General features: G+C 57.5%; 1 protein-coding gene across 9 annotated transcripts in view; it reads left to right on the forward strand.

Annotated features, from left to right (window-relative positions):
* Positions 1–20,363, forward strand: part of COL16A1 (collagen type XVI alpha 1 chain) — a 51,138-nt gene that overhangs the window by 16,509 nt on the left and 14,266 nt on the right. For 3 of the 9 annotated variants that reach the window (XM_033422326.2, XM_033422327.2, XM_049711999.1), the window contains exons 28-53: positions 819–854; positions 976–1,020; positions 1,320–1,451; positions 2,232–2,267; positions 2,493–2,600; positions 2,917–3,039; positions 3,147–3,200; positions 3,418–3,459; positions 3,766–3,801; positions 3,887–3,940; positions 4,488–4,556; positions 6,650–6,703; positions 6,795–6,821; positions 7,523–7,582; positions 7,764–7,811; positions 7,944–7,997; positions 11,593–11,646; positions 11,870–11,902; positions 14,016–14,132; positions 14,218–14,259; positions 14,341–14,427; positions 15,202–15,246; positions 16,119–16,163; positions 17,890–17,943; positions 18,518–18,571; positions 19,124–19,177. In XM_033422326.2, coding sequence (XP_033278217.1) covers positions 819–854; positions 976–1,020; positions 1,320–1,451; positions 2,232–2,267; positions 2,493–2,600; positions 2,917–3,039; positions 3,147–3,200; positions 3,418–3,459; positions 3,766–3,801; positions 3,887–3,940; positions 4,488–4,556; positions 6,650–6,703; positions 6,795–6,821; positions 7,523–7,582; positions 7,764–7,811; positions 7,944–7,997; positions 11,593–11,646; positions 11,870–11,902; positions 14,016–14,132; positions 14,218–14,259; positions 14,341–14,427; positions 15,202–15,246; positions 16,119–16,163; positions 17,890–17,943; positions 18,518–18,571; positions 19,124–19,177 — 1,563 coding nt within the window. Of the gene's footprint in view, positions 1–818; positions 855–975; positions 1,021–1,319; positions 1,452–2,231; positions 2,268–2,492; positions 2,601–2,916; positions 3,040–3,146; positions 3,201–3,417; positions 3,460–3,765; positions 3,802–3,886; positions 3,941–4,487; positions 4,557–6,649; positions 6,715–6,794; positions 6,822–7,506; positions 7,583–7,763; positions 7,812–7,943; positions 7,998–11,592; positions 11,647–11,869; positions 11,903–14,015; positions 14,133–14,217; positions 14,260–14,340; positions 14,428–15,201; positions 15,247–16,118; positions 16,164–17,889; positions 17,944–18,517; positions 18,572–19,123; positions 19,178–20,363 lie in introns of all 9 variants that reach the window. The other 6 variants (XM_033422329.2, XM_033422328.2, XM_049711828.1 and 3 more) reach the window with 6 other exon arrangements.

Raw genomic sequence — 20,363 nt, forward strand, 5'->3', positions numbered from 1 at the left:
AAAACCCTCAGGTTACATTACTTCCTTGCTTAAAACACTTCTATGACTCGACTTTGTACTGAAGGCCTTCTATGCCTAACAAGACCCTGGACACCTGGCCCTGCCTGCCTTGAAGGTTCCTCTGGTTTTCCTCTCCCCACTTCCTCTGCCTTAGATGTGCTGCCCTCCTTACTTTCTGGAATATGTCAAGAATGTTCCCACCTCTTAGATTTTGTACTTGTGCCTCCCACTGTCTAGAATGTTTTTCCTCTCTACCTCCCCCTATTGTTTCATTGGTTGGCCTTTGTCTCGTTTTTCTGATAATAATTGTGGTTAACACTTCCCAGACCATCCTGTCTAAAACGGCTTCCCCCGCCTACTTTGTCTCATCACCCTGTTTATTTCCTTCACAGCACTCATCGCTATTCAGTTACAATTATTTAAAAGTTCTTGGTGTCCCTACAAGGGTGTAAGCTCCACAAGTGTGTTTGTCTGTGCTGTTCACTGCTACCTACTGGCACCTCGCTGAGTGCACAGTGGGTACAGGCATCCAGCGAGTGACTGTTGGATAAATGAATTCGTGATCTTTGCGTGCTGGGCCAGAGCTGAGGGTGGGGCTGGGATTCTGCAGAGTGAGGCTGGGGACAGAAACAGGCTGGCCACAGACTCCCCTGGGGACCTTGGGGAAATCCCTTTCCCTCTCTGGGCCTCAGTTTCCCTAGCCAGGAAATGAGGGGGGTAGTTGGGGGTCCCAAGGGGTTATTTGTGTAGTTTGGGGTTTGGGAATGACCTAGAGTGGCCTCCTCACTTTGACCCTGTGTTCTCTGCTTTGCTCTCAGGGTAATTTCGGGGAGGCAGGGCCAGCTGGCGGTCTGGTAAGTGAGCTTTGGATGCCAACAGCTCTGGGGAGAAGGACAAGGTGGGACGCGGGGAGATGAGAGGCCCCAGCACGGCCCAGGCAGATGCTGGGCATCACACACGCTTCTTATCACACAGGGGCCTCCAGGGCCAGCAGGACCCACAGGCGTCAAGGGGGAGAAGGTAAGTTGAAGACGTTCCCCGCGCCGCAGCCAGTGCCAGCTTCCCAAACACACGCGTATCCTGCTCTACTTCAAACCCTCCGAGGCTCCCCACTGCCTGAGGGTAACATCTGATCCCTTAGCATGATGTCAGGACCCCCGAGGCCTTGGCCCCCACCTTCGTTTCTTACCTGTTTTCCCACAATGTCTCCTGAGATATCCCTTGGCAAGCACAGGTGCTACGTCAGGCCGGGCTACATTCCCCAGCCCCAGATTCCAAACCTGCCTGGGGTCCCCCAACTCAGTGTCCTTGCTTGGCAGGGGGAGCCTTGTGAGTCATGCAGCGCCCTGTCCGAGCACCAGGAAGGGGACAGCCACGTGCTGGCCTTGCCTGGGCCTCCCGGAAAGAAGGGGGAGCCTGGGCATCCAGGCTTTGGCCTGCCAGGAAAACAGGTGAGTTCTGGGGCCTGTGGAGGGGGGATACAGGCAGGGCTTAAGGGGGACAGGGGCTGCCTGGGTCTCTAGGCTCCCTGTGCAGTGGGGAGTAGGTGAGAGTGTGTGGAGGGGTCAGTGCCTCTGCCCCCAGAGGGAGCTGGCCTGACAGGCCTCTGCCCTTCGTCCTGGGACACAGCATGGCCGGCTGTGCAGAAAGACCACCAACCTGGAACCAGGTGGACCTGGGTTCGAAGTCCAGATCTGCTTTTTACTAGCCCTTTGGCTTGAGCCAGTTACTTCCCCTCTCTGTGCCTCTGTTTCCTATGCACGGTGTGGTTGTAAAGCCTAGGAACGATGTGTGTGAAGAACTTAGCAGCACACAATAGGCATTCAAGAAATGATAATTACCACTGTGGCAATTATTATTGTTACTGCTTTACTAGTAGCAGTGAATGCTGACATAGCGTACTTCATGAGCCATGCACTGTTTCATGCATATCAGCTGTATCAGCTTGTCTAACCTCACAAGAACCCTACGAGGGAGAAGCCTGTGCTCTTTTTATTGTCCCCATTTGACAGATAAAGAAACCGAGGCACAAAGAGGTTAAGTAACTTGCCCAGGATCACCCAAGCAGGGATCCTGGCTCAAGTCTCTTCTCTTGAATATCGCTTCACTAGAATGAGAGCAGAGATTTTGATCTGTCTTGTATATTGTATATTCCCGGAGTCTAACACAGTGCCAGACACTTAAGGGTGTCTAGTGTGAGTGAATGGGTGCTGGAAGTGCTTTCTCCTCAGGGCAAAGCTGGAGAGCATGGATTGAAGGGACAGAAGGTAAGATAATTTGGTGGGCACGGGTGGGCACCACCTCCTCTCAGATGCCCTCCCCACCTCCTATTCCTGATTGCCCTGTGCCCACTCTCCACTCCCTGCCCAGCCCCCAGCCCCAGTGAAGGGCTCTGAGTGCCTGCAGGTCCCAAGAGGGCACCGTGCCCTGCCCTCCTTGAACCCTACTCCAGCTGGATCACCCCTGCCCTCTTTGAACCCTACTCCTTACAGGGCGATGCTGGGAATCCCGGAGATCCTGGAACACCGGGCACCATGGGGCGGCCGGGACTGTCGGGAGAGCCTGGGGTTCGGGGCCCTTCAGGGCCAAAAGGAGAAAAGGTCAGTCAGGCAGGGCGCAGTGTTTTGCATGAGCAGAAAGAGATTAGGCTGAGAGCTAGTGAGGGGAAGGACTCGGGGTCAGGCTGTGAGCCTCAGGGGATGCCAGAATCACTGGGTGGAGGCGCCTCGGCTATTCTCCGAGGCAGGGAGGACAGCTAGGCGCGTCAGGGGCCGATTTTGATATCCCAGGCTGAGGAGGGGTCAGTGGAGGGGCAGAGCTTTCAGAAGGGCACAAGGATCCCCTTTCCGATGTCTCCTCCTGGCTTGGCTGCCAGGCCTGGCTCACGAGCTCCTGGCTGTGCCCCTCTCTGACCAGGGTGATGGCTGCACTGCCTGCCCCAGCCTGCAGGGCGCGTTGACCGACAGGGCAGGACCGCCTGGGAAGCCAGGCCTGAAGGGAGATCCGGGGCCGGAAGGCGTGGGCCGGCCTGGTAAACCGGTGAGTTCTGGCTACCTGCCCTCTTGTCCTTCCCTCCCTGGGCTTTCCTTCTCTCCCTCCTGCCCCCTTTCCCCTGAGGGGACCCATGGCTCACCTGTGTCTTTTAGGGCCAGCCTGGTCTACCAGGAGTTCAAGGACCCCCAGGACTGAAGGGCATACAGGTGTGTGTGAGTGTGAGGGCCTGGGCTGCAGCTCTGTGTGGGTGAGGGCGTGGATGCGGAGATGCGCCTGGGGACGGAGGGCCTGGAGAGGGGAATGGAGATCAGCTGCAGAGCAGGGAGGGGGCAGAGGTGGAGGAGGTCCAGGAGGAGGGGCTGGGACAGGGGAGAAGGGTGAGTGGGGAATCTCAAGCGCAGGCTTGTCCTTCTGCCTCTTCAGGGAGAGCCAGGGCCTCCAGGAGTGGGAGTCCAGGGTCCCCAGGTGAGTCTCCAGCCTTACGTATGCTTGCTTGCCTCCTAGCACTTCCCTTAGCCAGCTGCTCACTCCCACCTGCGCCCCAAACCCCAGAGCTCTGCCTGCCTCCAGACGCTCAAGGGCACAGCCCTGGCCTGTGGTTGTTTCTGTTGGGACTTTGGTTTTGACCCCCTGCCCCTCTCTGACCCTCAGAGTCTCCTTGGGGAGCTCTCCTGAGTTTGGGCTGGCCGACACCCCACCCCAGACCAGGTCTGCCGGCGGGGCAGGTTGGCTTGGGCAGCTGTGGCCCAGTCTGCCTTTTCTGACTTGCAGGGGGAGCCTGGAGCCCAGGGTTTGCCTGGCATTCAGGTACGTCTGCTTCGGGCCTGGAGGAGATGGGCAGGTGAAGGGGCCACTCTAGGATAGAGGTAACTAAGTGTGTTTCCATCTGCAGGGGCTTCTGGGACCTCGGGGGCCACCTGGCCCTGCTGGAGAGAAGGGTGCCAAGGTGAGCCTCTGCCTGCTTGGGCTCTAGACTTTTTTTTTTTTTTTAATTTATTTATTTTATTATGTATTTATTTATTTATTTAGGCTGCGTTGGGTCTTTTGTTGCTGCACATGGGCTTTCTCTAGTTGCGGTGAGCGGGGGCTACTCTTCATTGCGGTGCACGGGCTTCTCATTGCGATGGCTTCTCTTGTTGCGGAGCACGGGCTCTAGGCACATGGGCTTCAGTAGCTGTGGCACACGGGCTCTAGAGCACAGGCTCAGTAGTTGTGCCGTACGGGCTTAGTTGCTCCGCAGCATGTGGGATCTTCCCAGACCAGGGTTCGAACCTGTGTCCCCTGCATTGGCAGGCGGATTCTTAACTATTGTGCCACCAGGGAAGCCCTGGGCTCTAGACTTATAACACTTCGGAATGTCCTGGCAGTGGGCACAGGGGACATGGGAGCTGAGGGATGTTCGTCAGAGGGCCGCCCAAGGCCTGGTCTCACCTGCTGGATTGTAGCTAGCTTTAAACTCTGGCCCTGCAACCTTTCTACCCTCTCTTCCACAGGGATCTCCAGGGGTGAAAGGAGCCACTGGGCCTGGGGGACCTGCTGGTGCCAGTGTCTCTGGGCCTCCGGTAAGGGCCCGCCCCCTGCGCTCCACACTGGGGATGTTGCTTGGACCAAGGGCGTTGCCGCCAGGAAGAGGGCATGGGGCTGACCCTGCCCATCCCAGCAACATGGGGGACGGGAGGAGAGAGGCCTCAGCCTGGCCCGGCCTGGGAGAAGGAAGACCGCCCTGTATGGGGGGAGCCCCTGAAGAATGATAGTATTGAACACCACCAGTTTTTGAGCAGTGATGGTGCTGAGGCCCTGTGCTAAGCTCTAAACAAACAGAGATTCACTTAATCCTCACAACAGCCCCGTAAGGGAATGGCTATGATTATCCCCATTTCACAGATGAGGAAACTGAAGGCCAGAGGGTGAGGAGACAGAGCCGGGACTTGAACCCAGGTCTGTCTGACTCAAAGCCCATATGTTCTGCCCGCCACCCTCCACTTCAAACCTTGGAGTCATTTGGGATCGTCTAAAACAGTGCTGCCCAATAGAACTCTCTGCCCTGCCTGAGATGTGGCCACCAGCCCCACATGGCTGTCGAGCGCTCAGAATGTAGCTAGTGTGACTGAAGAGCTAAACTTTAGATTTATTTTTTATTTTTTTGCGGTACAGGGGCCTCTCACTGTTGTGGCCTCTCCCGTTGCGGAGCACAGGCTCCGGACACGCAGGCTCAGCGGCCATGGCTCATGGACTCAGCCGCTCTGCGGCACGTGGGATCTTCCTAAACCGGGGCACGAACCCATGTCCCCTGCATCGGCAGGCAGACTCTCAACCACTGCGCCACCAGGGAAGCCCTAGATTTAATTTTAACTATTTTAAATTTAAGTAGCCGCATGTGGCTATTGGCTACCGTACTAGCCCGCACAGATCTATCTAGACCAGCAACACTTTCAACCGTGTTACCCTCAAGGACCTCCCTTTATTGCTGTTCCACCAGTGATTCCCATGCTCTGAAAGATGTGTCTGTTGAACAAATTGCATAGATTAGGTAATAATATACGCACTTCCTCATTTTTATTCATCAAAGACCTGTATAATAGCTAGCTTCGACTCCACATGAACACACTAGAATTTTTAAGATGACATAATTCTAGCCTAAATCAAAGAAATGCTACCTTTCAGCCAGCCTGTGCCATGCCAGGTTGTGGGCAAATGTATAATTTTTCCTAGGCTTTTGGTAATGTTGAAAATAGCCCGTGAACTGTATGTTTTCTGTCTTTATGGATCCCTAGAGAAATTCCAGGCCCAGTTTGGGAATCACAGATGGATTCCTCCTGAGGGTGCGCTGAAGCCCAGAGGGGCCGCAGCCTTGCCCAAGTCCCCACCGTCCGTGTGGTTGCCTAGCACAGCTGGGTAGTCAGTGTCCCCGCCTGTCCCAGGGAGCTCCTGGTAAAGGCAGAGGTGAAGGTGAAGGCGGCCCTGGTCCTCAGGGAGCTTTGAGTCCCACGTGCGAAGGTGGCCTGTCCCGCAGGACAGCAGCCATCAGAAAGCCCTGCTGACTTCTCCAGACCGTCTTCCCTCAAGTTGAATCCCATCCGGGATGTTCCCCAGTTCTGGCGCCACACTCACTCACTGTGTGACCTTAGGCCAGTGACAGCCTCTCAGGGCCTTCAATTCCTTGTTGACAAACCGGGGCTGAAATTCCTGTCTCCTCCTTAAATCAACTGAGAGAACTTTTATGATGGAGAGAATTGTGTCAAACACTAAAGGGTAAGAGGACAGAGCAGGGACTTTGGGCCGCACAGACCTGGGTGCAGCCGTGCTGTTGGGTCTGTTACAAAATGTCTTTAAGCCTCTGTTTCCTCACCTGTATAATGGAACAATACCATCCTGCAGGGCTGGGAGTAGGGATTCCATCCAGTGTGCCCTGACAGGTGCTTGGCCCAGTGCCTGACACCCAGAAAGTGCTGGGGAAATGCCAGTGTTCTTCCTCCTTCCTCCTCGCCTTGTCTCTTGGGCCTCAGTCTCCTACTCTAGGACATGGGCACTGGGATGTGGGTTCCAGGGGAGCCTGGCGCTGCTTCTGTTTGTCCTATCACCCTCCCCTGCTGGCAGGCCAGATGGCTGGCTGCTGTCCAGCCTCATCCACTGACCCTGGGCTCTCTCCCTTCAGGGGCCTGCTGGGCAGCAAGGACAGACTGGACTTCCAGGAGCCAGAGGGATGCTGGTGAGTACCGTGTCGAGGGGCAGCAGGAAGCCACAGCTGGCTCTTTCTCCACACCCCTATCTACTCATCCCCCTGTGTTTCTTCCCCACAGGGTGAAAAGGGAGCGCAGGGAGAAAAGGTAAGTCCCAGGGACCTGTGACCAATACTCTGGGGAAATTAGCAGCCCCTGGAGCTCTGCCACCCAGGGTACCCTCTGCACTTGGCTGTAGCCCTGGCCTGAAGGATGGGTGCTGAGGAGTCATCCTGGTCTCCTTGCCACCCACTAGCTCCCTCGTTGCTGGCCCAGGGCTCAGTCAGGATCCCAGGAGACCTAGAGAGCTCCAAGGCCCCCATGCGGGGAAGCTACATTTTCAGATGGACGCTGAGTTAGAGGACAGGGGAAGGAACTGAGTTCAGAAGGACTAGTGAGAGGACAGGGATATGAGGGACCAGGAGAGAAGGGCATGGAAGCCAGGCTGGGCCAAGGGGAATGGGGCTGAATACTTACGCAGCAGCAGATAATGATGAAGCTAAAAATGCAGTAACACCAAGAGCTGTTGATGGCTGAGTGCTTGGCACATGGCAGGAACTCTATAGACATTCATCTGTTCCATCCTCATGACAGTCTATGCATTTGGTATTATTATCCCCATTTTATAGATGAGGAGACTGAGGTTCAGAGAGGTTGAACAGATTGCCCAAGGGTACCGTCAAAAGAGGCCGATCCTGGATTTAAACCCTGCCCTCTCCATCTCTAGAGCCTGCCCTGCCTCCCAGCTGTTGATTTCCAGGGGGTCCTCCATCCTCACCCCCTGCTGACAAAGGCTCTTTTCTTTTCAGGGTGAGCCAGGGGAGTGCTCCTGCCCCTCCCGAGGGGACCCCATCTTCTCTGGCATGCCGGTAAGTGGTGCCGAGAGCCTTCCCCCCCCCCGGCCTGGGGGTGAGGCCTGGCTTCCGGCCTTGTGCCCAAGACGCATAGGCCCCTGCGCCCCAGCCAACTGCGTCCCCACGCAGCCCTGTGCTTGGTGTGGACGTTGCCTATAGCCTCTCCCCTTCTTTTGTGATCCCCACTCCCACCCAGGGTGCTCCGGGACTTTGGATGGGCAGCTCCTGGCAGCCGGGCCCGCAGGTGTGTGTCGCTTGTCTCCTCCGTCTCTCCTCTTGTCCGCCCGCGCCTCGAGGCTTGCGCATCCTAACGCCGGCACCCCCAGCGATGGGGCAGAACTTTCTTCTGGGTCTGATGGTTTCTTCTCTCCTTCAGGGTCCTCCGGGTGTTCCCGGACCACCAGGCCCCCCTGGAACGCCTGGGCTTCAGGTAAAGAGGGAGAAGAGAAGAGGGGGGTCAAGGCAACAGGGCGCATGCTCTGTGCTGGACCCAAAGTGTGCCGCTCCCCTGCCCCAACGCTTGTATGTGTCATTTCTCACTCCTTGTGCTCCCGCTTCCCAGAGTGGTACGGAGGATGCACTGGTCCCTGAGGGCAGGCTGTGTGTACTCCCAGACCTTTTTTGAGGAATGCCCTGTTGTTGTAGCCCAGGTACCCCACTGACACCTGTGTCAAGCTCAGGCCTTGGTCAGCTGTCAGGAACCCAGAACCTGGGTCAGCTAACAATCCTGGACACTGGTGCAGAGCTCACCATTTTGGAGCAGCGTTCAACATTCATTCATGCAACGAAATTTTGGCACACCTAGCATTTTCCAGGCACTGTTTTAGGTGCTGGCAATACAGCAGTGGACAGAATGAAATCTCTGCCCTCTGGGAGCTTGCATTCTAGTAAGAGAGACAGGCGATAAGCAAGAGAAATAAATAAAATATAGTATGTTAGAAAATGATATGTCCTGATAAGAAGGTTAAAGCAGGGAGTGAGGATAGAAAATGGGGAGAGCCCAGGGAAGATATCTGAGAAAAGTGTTGAAAAGAAGGGGATGTTTAAATCAAGACTTAAAGGAAAAAAAGGGAAAAAGAAAAAATCAAAAGACTTGAAGGAAATGAGGGGAGAGCCTGCAAAGGAGAGTATTCCCGACAGATAGACAAGGGAGCAGGTACGAAGGCCCCAGGGGTGGGAACATGCCTGCCGTGTTTGGAGAACAGGAAGGAGGCCAGGGAGCGAGGGGAGAGCAGTAGGAGTTGAGGTCCTTGTGGCATCATGATTAGAGTGTGTGTTCCAGGACCAGGCAGCCTGACTTTGAATCACAGCTCTGTTACGTGTTAGCTTTGTGATGCTGGGTAAGTTACTTACCCTCTCTGTGTCTCAGTTCCTTCGTCTGTTAAGTGGAGATATTGTAATTACAGGACCTACCTCATGGGGCTTTTGTGAGTATTAAACAAGTGAATGCATGCTACATGTGTAGAACCTTGCCTGGTGTATAGTGAATGCTCGGAAGGCGTTAGCCATCATTATGACAACAACCACTGTTATGATCTTACATCCATTCTCCCGCATTTGTTTGAGCCTTACATCAACTCCAATAGGAAGGCGGTGGATCCCTAAGTCACAGCTGGGCACGCTGAGTTTCTGGGAGGTGAAATATCTTGTCTGAAGTCATCAGCTACGAATTGGCAGTGCTGGGCTGGGGCTTTCCCATGCAGGGCACTTTCTTCTGCCCTCCACTGCCCTGCAGGGTGGCTCCCCAAAGTTTGCACGCCAGGCCACACTTCCCAGAGGCCCTAGGAGGCATAGACAGTAGCTTCTGTGTGTCTGGCTCCCAGCTCCTGGAAGAGTGAGTCTCACCCGAAAAGGCAGAGCAGAACTGCATGGAAGCTTTTAACAAACTACTCCCCCCTGCCCTGATGATTTTATATATACCCCCTTTCACCCTGGGCTGAGAATCTGCTCTGGTGGGCCCCCTTTGCTGATGGGAGCCTCTGTCAGTATTCCAATTCTCTGTCTCATTGAGAGCTCAGAATTAGAGCCAACTCTGTGTCCCCCACAGGCCAGCCACACCTTTACCAAGTGTCCAGGCTTTCTGCTGCACTGCCAGGAAACAGGCATCAGGCTGCAGGGGGCTTGCGGTTTGCCTGGAGAAGCGTGAGAGTCATTTCAAAGTGACCCATTAACAAGCGCACGCAGATGTCACGTGAACCCTGCCAAGACATGTTGGGGGAACGAGGCAGAACGGAGTGACCGCCACTGAGTTTGGTCCCAGGCACCAGAGTCCTCTTCTGGCACCAGTGCCGGAGACCAAGCCGAGGCTGCTGTTTGCAGACACCTGCCCCGTGCCAGGCAGGGTGTTTCAAGGAAGGGAGGGCCCAGCAGCTCCTCTCTTCAGGTGCAGGAACGGGCTCAGAGATAGACAGCAACCAGAGCTCCAGTAATCCCCATCCACTCCTACAGACGTTAAGAAGTGTGCGGCTCTATGGCTAGTAGACAGTGCACGGGTAGCTCTTCACTTCTACAGTAGAACAAGTGGGAGGTATAGTTCTGGGCGCGCAGGAAAAGAAAATCACGAAGTATCCGGCTTGAACTAACACAGACAACGGAGAGTGGGGCAGGGGGTGAATGATAATTTAGGGGCATAATTAGAATTAACACGGTCACGGTGTTTCCCCTGTGCCAGGGGCTGTTCTAAGCACTTTGCCTTCTTAACTCATTGAGGACTTGGAATGACCAGGGCTGGGTGACGGCACGTGGAGGTGCAGGAGGGGCCGGGGGAGACGGACTCCAGGTCTGACTCAGGCCTGGTGGAGCCTGGCCTGAAATCAGGTGGGCTGCCAGGGAGGGTAACATGTTCTATTGCTGGGAGCTGGGACTTGAAGGGAGGCCAGCTCTCAGAGCGGGCCAGGGAAATCCCGTGTGCGGAGTGAGCAGCAGTGCGTTCCCTCAGCATGTATGGGATGCAAGCCTCCTCCAGGTCGGGCACTGGGGATTTAAAACCGAACGTACTCCCTGCCTCCACGGAGCATTTAACATGCAGATGTGCATTGTGAGTCTGTAAGGGGAACAGAGTCTGGGTGGTAAACACTTAACGTGAGCATCCCTCGTGCCATGCTCTGTACTAAGCTCCTTAGAGCCGTGATCTCCTTTAAGCCTCAGCACAAACTACCACTGTTTTACAGAAAAGGAAACTGAGGCACAGAGATTCCCCGCCCCCCACCTCCCCGCAAGTAACCTGACAAAAGTCGTACAGGTAGTTAGTTAGAATTTGCACCTAGATGGGTATGACTCCCAGGCCTCTACCCTGTGTGTGCATGAGTGTTCTGGGGAATGTCTTTTGAGGAATGATGCAGAAATAGTGGTTAAGAGAGGGGTTGAAGCCAGTGCTCCTCAATCTGAATGTGACCTCTGTACCCTGCTCGTCCTGTGACCTTGAGCAAGTTGCTCGCCTCTCTGAGTTCTTCGTCTTGTTTTTAAGATGGAGATAAACACCTCACCAAAACGACTGTGGTGATTACATGAGAAAATATAGTGAGAAAATATAGGAAAAGTACTTAGCACAGAAAGAAATAGTAGTTATTTACTATATAGAGGACCTACTGCCCTAACATGTAGGGGAAGAAATCATTTGGACTGGTTTTGGGGGGGTGAGTCACACCTCTGGGCCTCCTCAGCTCCCCCTACAAACAGTCTGGAGACTTTTTTTTTTTTTCCTGCGGTACGCGGGCCTCTCACTGTTGTGGCCTCTCCCGTTGCGGAGCACAGCGGCCATGGCTTACGGGCCCAGCCGCTCCGCGGCACGCGGGATCTTCCCGGACTGGGGCACGAACCCGTGTCCCCTGCATTGGCAGGCGGACTCTCAACCACTGCGCCACCAGGGAAGCCCCTGGAGACTTTTGAGCTGAGAATAGATGTCAGCCAGGGCTCTCAGCTCTTCAGGATGAGGGGGAGGGGGAGTGGCGATTGTGAGAAAGAATCTGGGTGGCCTGCGGGCTAGAGAGAGGTGTCCACTCACCCGCGTCTCTCCTTGGCTGCAGGGAGTGCCTGGGAACAACGGTTTGCCAGGACAGCCTGGGCTGACTGCAGAGCTGGTAGGTACCGGCCTGGCCTCACTGTCCAGCGCCTCCCCTGCTCTTCCCAGGCCTGCGCTTGCCATGCTAGCGCCCTTAGCTGCTGTGGGGGTCCCTCTTCCCTCCGTCTTCCGAGGCTGGGAGAAACCTGGATGCCATGTGGCTTCCTGAGGCTCCACCAGGTGCCGTAAGTCTCCGTCCCCCTTCCACTCGCCCTCTGAGCCCTCGTGTCTGTCTCTTGCAGGGATCCTTGCCCATTGAACAGCACGTCCTTAAGGTAAGAGAGTCAGAGGGAGGGCGTAGGAACCGGCAGGGGTTCCCCTAAGGGGATCGTCGCAGTAAGCGCTCAGCTGCGTCACACCACACACAGAGAACTGCAGATGGGGCTGTTTGTGGGGACCGTGCATGCCAGGCACCTGGCTGAGGGGACCTAGTCAGGGGCCGGCTCGGAAGAGACCCCCAGTCAGTGTTTGCTGAGCGAGTGTTTGAAGGGATCCTGTGAAGGCACCCAGGTGGCCAGGGGTGCTCTGGGCAGTGGGAACTCAGAGACCTGCCCTCAGCAGTTGCCAGTGAGGTCACGTGGGGGCAGGGCAGGGAAAGTGAATGTGCACCTGGAGGGCAGTCAGGCAGGGATTTGCGAAGGTTATGTTCTATGATAGGACTGGGTAGGGGCCTGGAAGAAGGCTCCGGCTGTCCTCTGCTCAATCCAGAAAGAATCCAGGGAGGAGAAGGGATTTGAGAGGTGATTCTAGTGGGGCAAGAAAGGGGACTTGGGGCCTGAAGGGAGAGTCGGCTTGTGCCGGGATCTATCAGTAGCGTTAAGACCACGCTCGAGGGCTGTGGCCTGGTCTGATCTCCCACGCTGGGTACCACAGGTGACACAGCCCTTCCTTGCCCAGTTACCTCTAGAGACCAGATCAGGACTCTTCCCTCCTCCAGCTCAGCATCCTTTGGGGTCCCTCCCACGCCTTGGCCTCCAGAGCCCCTGTCCTGGTCACCCGCTTCTAGCACTGGCTGGTCAGTGCCCTGGAGTTCCCACGACCCCAGTGGTCCTGGTCAGGGCAGAGCATGGGGACCGCCTGCCCTGCCCCTGCTCTGCACAGCAGTCATCTCCAGAAGCAGCCTGAGGTCGGGTTATCCTTCCGGCAGCAGTTACGCGTTGGATCACGGCAGGGTTGTGGCAGTGAACCCCAGCTCTTCTGCCCTAGGCCTCTGGCGAGCCAGGGTTCCCCAAGTCCTGCCCCTGGGCAAGTGATTATGCGACTCCAAATGCAGGATTCGACATTTCTCTGTGTAACATGTCGTCTGATGGCTTCTTGATCGAGTGCTCCATGGAGGGCCCCCCACAGGAACTGAGTGTGGTCTGGAGAAGGGGTCAGATGGGCACCGACAGTCCAGAGGAAGCCTGGGCCTGTGGACAGAGCGCTTCCTTGGCCCTCAGACAGGCCAAGGTCCAATCCAGGGCCCCACTTACCTTAGACAAGTCATGCTGTCTCTTTGAGCCTCGGCTTTCTCATCTCCAGAGTGCTTGTAAGACGGCCTGCCTCGTTGCACTGCCAGGGTTGAATGTGATAATGTGCAAGGCCTGCCACCATCGCTGGCACCGTGGGTGCTGAGTAAATGACAACCATCATCATTGAGCTTTGCAGCGAACAGTGCAGGTGGAGCAGCATCTCCTCTAGGGGCCCATGGACGTCCCGCCAGGCCGTGGATAGATGCCAGGCTCCCGAGTCCTCTGAAATTGTAGTCTAGCTTTCACTAGTAGGTTTCGTTTTGAGGGGAAGCGGACTCACAGCTTCCATCAAACTCTCAGAGAGGTCTGTGACCCAAAGAGGTTAAAGCCTCCAGGTAAGAGGAGGACTTTCTTGTCAGGAAGACTTCAGGCCCGGCCCACTGGGGAGCCTGTAACAGCCGGGGTCCCCTGGGAAGTGCAGGGCAGGCCCCATCCCGGAGGCTGTCTGCGAAGGGCCTGGCTCCTCCTGCAGCTGTTTGCTTTGCTCCCTTGGGCAGAGAAGCTGGTGTTTGGAGCTGCCCTTTTCAGTCTAAATCCTCGTGGCGTGTCCTCACACTGGGTGCAGGTTGCAGGAACAGCCGGGACAGATGGTCCCTCCGCGGGCCCCTCCGCCTCCTCCCACACGCCTGTCTAGAAAGTGGCGTTGGCTTGGCCCTACCGGAGCTTCTTCCTGGAGGAAACTCAAAGCCAGTGTTGGGATCGGGTCCCTTGAGGATACAGCAGAGCTGCCGCAGACATGTGGCTGGGGAGGAAGAGCGTGGGTGGGTGCCGGGCAGCAGGATGCCACTGGCTGAGTTCGGAGTGGGTATCCCCCATGCGGCCCACCCTGGCCTTCTCCGACCCGGGCCCCACGCCACCGCCCCCTTTTTCTCATCAGAGCATCTGCGGGGACTGTGTCCAGGGGCAGACGGCCCACCCGGCGGCCCTCCTGGAAAGTGGAGAGAAGGGAGACCAGGGCAACCCCGGCGTGCCAGGCCTTGACAGCTGCGCCCAGGTAGGAGGCTGGGCTCGGGGTGGCCTTGGTGCAGGGCGAGCTCCCGGCTGCCCCTGCTGACCGGGCCTCTGGCTGTCGTCCGCAGTGCTTCACGGAGCGGGAGCGGCCGAGGGCTGAGGAGGCCCGGGTGAGTGGGGCTCCGTCTTCTCTTCACCCCCCGCCCCGAGCCCCATGGGGCTTCTCACACTCACCGTCCATCCCACTCCAGGGAGACAACGGCGAGGGAGATGCGGGCTGTGCAGGGAGCCCCGGCCTGCCTGGTGCTCCAGGACTGCCCGGCCAGAGAGGAGAAGAGGTAAGAGCAGGGCCCTTGCCTGGGCTGGACCCCGAGGCAGCTGGAGTCTCCACTTAAATGGCTCTCAGTTCCCGAGGGCAGTTTCCTTCCTGCCGAAAGCCTTCTCGGGCCCTCTGAGGCCTGAGGTCACCGGCGCCCCTCGCTGCTCTGGCCTCACCTGCTCTCCTGGCACCGGGCCTCCTCGCAGCTCTGGGCCCTGGGCCACTCTTCCTCCCCTGGCCTTGCTGCTTCCTCAGCCTGCAGCTCTCCTCCAAGGCCCACTCCTTCACCCCTTCAGCCCTTTGCTGACATATCACCTTCTCAGTGAGACACTCCCTGACCACCCTCTCTAAAATAGAACTCCCACAGCCGTGCTCAAAGCCCGGTCCCTCTCTCTGCCCCACGCTCCGCACTGTCTGGCATCCTGTGTATTCCCTTCATTTGGGAGCACGCCGCAGGTGTCTACTGAGCACCGCCTGTGTGCCAGCCTCTGTTCTATGCATTACTGTCCACCTCTCCCTAGAATGTAAGCGCCACAAGGTGGGGATTTCAATGTTCCATTTGTCATTGTGTCCTCAGCCCCTGGACCAGTGCCCAGTACGTAATAGCTGCTCGATAAATGTTTGTTGGATGATTGAATGAACCGAATGAAAGGTTTAACGTCAGCTTTAACATCCTGCTCTGACAGCACTGCCTGTTGACTTGGTCTGTGGCAGGCTGGGAGGAGGGCTGCGGAGACCTCAGGGCGCTGTGGGCCTGAGCCCCTTCATCCATATTCCCTGGCTTCCTTTGCAGGGTCCGCCCGGCATGAGGGGCTCCCCGGGTCCTCCAGGCCCTATTGTAAGTATCTGTGGGTTTCCTGGCCTGCTTGAGAGGCTCTCAGAGGGGTTGTAAAGCCAGACACCGTTCTGCTGCCTTGGCTCCGGGAAGCTGGGCAGGACAGAAAGAGGGAACTTCCTTTCCCTCCCCTTTCCCTCGTCAGACCATCTGCGGGGACTGTGGCCTCCCACCTCCGAATCCCCAGCACCGACCTGCTCCGCCCGCTCTGCCTGTGGTCCTGCTTAGAGGAGGCCCTCAGGGCGCATCCTTGTTTCTGCAGCCCCGTCCCTGCTGTGTTTTGCATTCATGGCTCATGGTCTGGGCAGCCAGGAAAGCGTGTGGCAACCTTCAGACAGGGGCCAGGGGCTGAGATGGAGCGGCCCTCTATCGCTCTGTAGGGCCATCTCTAAGACAAGCCTACAAAGGCTAGACCAGGAGCATCTACCCTGGAGTCCTCTGTGGTGTTGATATGGCAGGAACATAGAAGTGACTAGGAAAGCCTGGAAGAACTGAAAATGCTTTCTTTGGAGGAAACAAAAATAGCTGGTGGGAGCCTCTTAGAACCAGGGAGCCCCCACCTGGGGGCTCATGGAGGTCAGGTAACAGGCATGATGGGCTTCCACTCTGGCACCAGGAGTCACTCGGACTCGGGCAGACTTGGGCAGGTGGTTTGACTCTGGGGGCTGTTGCGCATCTCTACGGATGGCAGAGCCGTTCTTCCTGGAGCCGAGGCGAGGAGCAGATGTCTTCTGGGCCAAGACTTGGGATGAGTCTCTTTTCCAGCTGCCTTGAAAATATTCCCATGACTTCCTCTCCCCGTGACCTCTCAGCCCCAGACTGTGGCCCAGGGTTACTGTGCTTGTGAGTTGTGACCTGCCTGTTTCTCCCACCAGGGCCCCCCAGGTTTTCCTGGTGCTGTTGGCTCCCCCGGATTGCCTGTAAGAACCTAGCGCTGCTCGACCTCCCCTTCCCCTGCCAGCCAGGTCTCTGTGGCTTTTGCTTGTCTCCCTTCCTGTCGTGCCCTGGCCTCCCCCCTCCATGTTTGTCGTTGTCCCCCTTCAGGCTCGGTAGCTAACGACACAGGTTCCCTGAGGTCCCAGCAGCTTGGACGGCCTCCCAGTCTCTGACTTCTTTCGTTTCTCCCTTCTCCCTCTTCTGCTTTCTCTCTCTCATCTTCTCTCTTCTCCCCCCTTCCGTTTCCCTTTTTCTCTCCCACAGTCACACATCACTCCCCCTAAATCCTCCAGAGCTATTTTACCTTCTTATTTTAAGCTGGTGCCTCTAGGGGCCTCTTTATCCCTGCCTTCTCACTCTGCCTCCTGCTTCTCCCACCTTTGGTGTTGACTGAAGATTTGCTGAAAGTAGTTCTTGAGGCCCTGCCAGCCACCTGGCCCAGAGCCCGGCAGAGATGCCAAAGCTTTAGGGCTTCACACTGCAGGCTGGCACAGGTTTGCTGCCCTGCTGCTTGGCAGGGCTGTCCAGAGGCGCCCCAGGGATTTCAAGGCGGCCACGCTTGCAACTTTTCCCATCATCCTAGAGGAAACTTCCTCCTCTTCCTTTCCTCTTCTTTGGCTCTGGTCCCAGTCTGCTCTGAGGCTGGGCACGTGATGCCAGCAGTAGGGCTTCTGGGTGTCGTGGGGCCCTGCCCCTCTGTGCCCAGTGTCTTGGCCACCTCCTTCTGCCGGGTGTCGTTAATTGCTCTGCCTTCGTCATCGTCAGAAGTATGTTTGAGTCGTCTTCTTCCTCACTGTTGCTCCCTCCTGGGTCATGGAAACTAACCTCCTGTTTGTCAGAGTTCGTGTTCCTGGGGCCTGGCTCCTCTCCTCCCGGGCCTGGTGAAGGAGGCTCAGGGAGCAAGGCCTCTCCTTGTCACAGCTCCATCTGTCCCCACCTCCTCATCCTGGCCGGACCTTGTCTGTTTCTGCTTGCTTGGGTGAAGGGGCCATCTGTCCGTCTAGCCATCTGTCTTGTGTTGTGGAAAGGTTTGGGTGCCGTTTCTTGAGGGCACGAGGGAGAAGGGGCAGACACGGCCCCTTAACGGTGCGGTGCACCCGCGAAGGCCAGGGCGAGGAGTGAGGAGGGATGGGGGCTCTGGCTTTGATTGAGATGGATATCCCTTTCCACCTAGAAAGTGACAGGGACTGCTCTGGAGGGAGCCTTCCCGTGTCCCTCCCCAGCATCCCTAAAAGCATGTGATTTTTGGCTGGGGTGGGGGGTTGGAGAGGTAAGTGTTGGGAGTCTGGTGATACATTTTGGTGGAGAGTATCACTCTAGGGACACCTCTCTGGACAGTTGCCTGTCAGGGGGAGCACATGTGTCACCCTCCTAAAGGTGCACCCCGGACAGTGGTCACAGTAGGGCACACCAATGGCAGCCACCTGAGAAGTCCCACCTGAGAGTCACCCGACTGGGCGGGCACATCTCTGTGGTGACCTGTCTTGGGGGGCTTCTGAGAGGCACCCTTACATGGGGATTTACACCTCTGATAGTTACCCTTCTGGGCACACCCCCTATGGTCACTTTGCTGGGGACACTAGGGGGGCCACCAGTAGCCCCCCACCTTTGCCTAGAATGGGGACAGAGGGCTGGGGGGCTGCAGGGAGGAGTCAGGGGCTGAGTGGAGACTGCCCTCTCCTGCAGTTTCTCATGATTTTTCTCTCCAAGGGTCTTCAAGGAGAGCGAGGCCTCAGGGGCCTGACAGGAGAGAAGGGGGAACCGGTAAGCGGAGGCAGCAGGGGATGGAGGTAGATGAAGAGCCCTGGGGAGACGGAGGTTGGGCCCCCTGGGATGGCTGCTGCGTGGAAGCTGGGAGGTGGACTCCTTCTCTTGAAACTCTTTGCCCCTCGGCCCTGATTCCCTCAGTATTGGGGGATCCCTCTGGATAAAAGGAAGTTGATCTCCATGTGCCCTGACTCCCTGTAAGGGGCAAACACCTCCATCCCTGGGGGCTTTCTCCCTCCCTTCTCCTGCAGCGTTCAGCATGTCCCTTCCACTGCCCCCACCCGGGTCTTCATCATTCCCTGTCCTGGGCCTTCTCCTCTGGCTCAGCTCCGCTAGAAAGTGACAGGCACTGCTCTGGAAGGAGCAGTCTCAAGCAATCAGCATCCAGGACTGTGGTGGTGATCACAGCCGAAGGGAGCCGGGTCTGGGGGACATGGCCCAAGGTGGAGGCTGTAACCGGGGCACCTGCTGAGGGGCAGCTCCAGACTGTCGGGCCTTGGCCGCCCTCATAGCCAGGGATGGGGACAGAAATGTTCGGGAGCTGGTCCATCATGTCTCCCTTTCTTTGCAGGGTCCTCCAGGGCAACCTGGCTACCCAGGTGCCATGGGCCCCCCGGGACTGCCTGTGAGTAAGGGGAGCCGGGTCTGGGGGTACCCGAGCCGTGGGGTGGTGATCGGGACCGGCCCAGGCTTGGGCATCCTCAGCGGGCTCCCTCCTTTTCGAGCATTTCAGCTGGTGTCTCTGCCAGGCTGTCCGTCCAGGGCACCCCCCACCCCATAAGCCCCCTTGGTAGTGGAGCTTGGCCTCCCTCTCCGCTTTGGGGGGCCCACCACAGTCGCTGCACATCAAGGGCCAGACTCTCAGAGCACCCGGAGCCTCCCAGACTAGGAGAGGACAGAGGTCTGCCTCCCCAGGGGCGGGGGAGAGTTGGGGAGATCCAGCGGAGGCGCCTGTTAGGAGGACGTGACCCCCGTTCCACTGAGTGGCGGTGGGAGGCCGCAGAGGCGCCCCCGCTCCGCTCCGCTCCGGGAGCAGCACACCCCTCGGGCCCCCCAGCCTCGCCCGGGCGCCTTCTGCGTCTAAGTGTGTGTGCCAGCTGCAGTCTCCACCCCTCGCATCGGTGCCCCTGGCGGGCGGACCACGGGGCTAATTCCCTCTCTCTTTGCTGCCTGTCAGGGCATCAAGGGGGAGCGCGGCTACGGGGGTTCCCCGGGAGAGAAGGGAGAATCGGTGAGTGCGGGAAGGCAGCTCCCTCCGCGGGGGCGGGAGGAAGGGCTTCAAATGGCCGGTGTCTCTCTGCCGCCTGGAGAGCTTCCCAGCCGCCCCTGAACGGGAGACGTGACCCCGGCCCTCCGGCCCCCTGAGTCGCTCCAGCTGCGTCTCAAGCAGTCAGCGCTGCCGGCTGGTTGCTGCGTGGGCGGAAGCTGCGGGGAGGAGAATCCCGGCAGATTTCGTGGAGACTGGCGGAGGGGCTGCCTGGGGGGAGGGGGCCAGAGTCAGCGGGCAGGGGACCTCCTCCCCCGCCCCCAACGCCCACAGGCCGGAGAGCCAGGCCCCGGACTCTGGACCCCACTCTGCCACCCGGCCTGTCCCCAGCCCCACACTGAGCACTGGAGCTGGGGCGGTCATCAGATGGGGACACGGAGGCTCACGAAGTGACGTGGCTCACCCAGGGTCCTGCAGCTAGTTAGTGAACTAGGGCCCAGCCTGGACTTGAACCCAAGTCTGTGACAAACCTCCCAAGTCTTTGTCTTACCTTCCCCCTCGCACATGCTGGTGAGGCCCCGGTGGGATGCAGCAAACCCCATTGTGCATTTATTCAATAACGAATCTTTCTCGTGGGCCTTCTGGGTGCCAGGCTCTGTTCTGAGGATGCCTTGGCGGATAAAACAGGCAGTTGAGCCCCTGGTCCTCAGGGAGCTCACGTTCCAGTGGGCCAGGTAGATAACAGATGAGTAAACAGCTACATATAAATTATGAGAGATAGGACCGGTGGAGAAAATCAAGCCGGGTAAGGAGCTGGAGCCATGAACGGGAAGCATTAGACAGAGGGTCAGGGAGGCCTCTCTGAGCGGGTGGCATTTGAGCTGAGCCCTGAATGGAGCTGCGGGGGTGTGTGGGAGCACAGACGACCAGCACATGGTTGTCTGTGCTGGGGAATCGCAGAGGGAGAAGCCGTGCGTGAGGGTACCTCAGGGACAGATTCGAGCCATCGAATGATTTGGTAGGGTTTCAAGAGACCTAGAAATGGTGGGGGATGGTGGGCATTCTAGGTAGAGGGGACAGTTGTGCAAATGCCCAGTGGTATGATTGTATAGTGTTCAGGGAACGGCAGTCTGACCAAGCCAGGCAGAAGATAAGGAAAGGGGAGGGAAGTGAAGCAGGGAAGGGTGGTTGGTATCAGATCACAGGATGC

This window comes from Orcinus orca, chromosome 1 (assembly GCF_937001465.1).
Source record: "Orcinus orca chromosome 1, mOrcOrc1.1, whole genome shotgun sequence".
In the NCBI taxonomy this organism is placed as follows: domain Eukaryota; kingdom Metazoa; phylum Chordata; class Mammalia; order Artiodactyla; family Delphinidae; genus Orcinus; species Orcinus orca.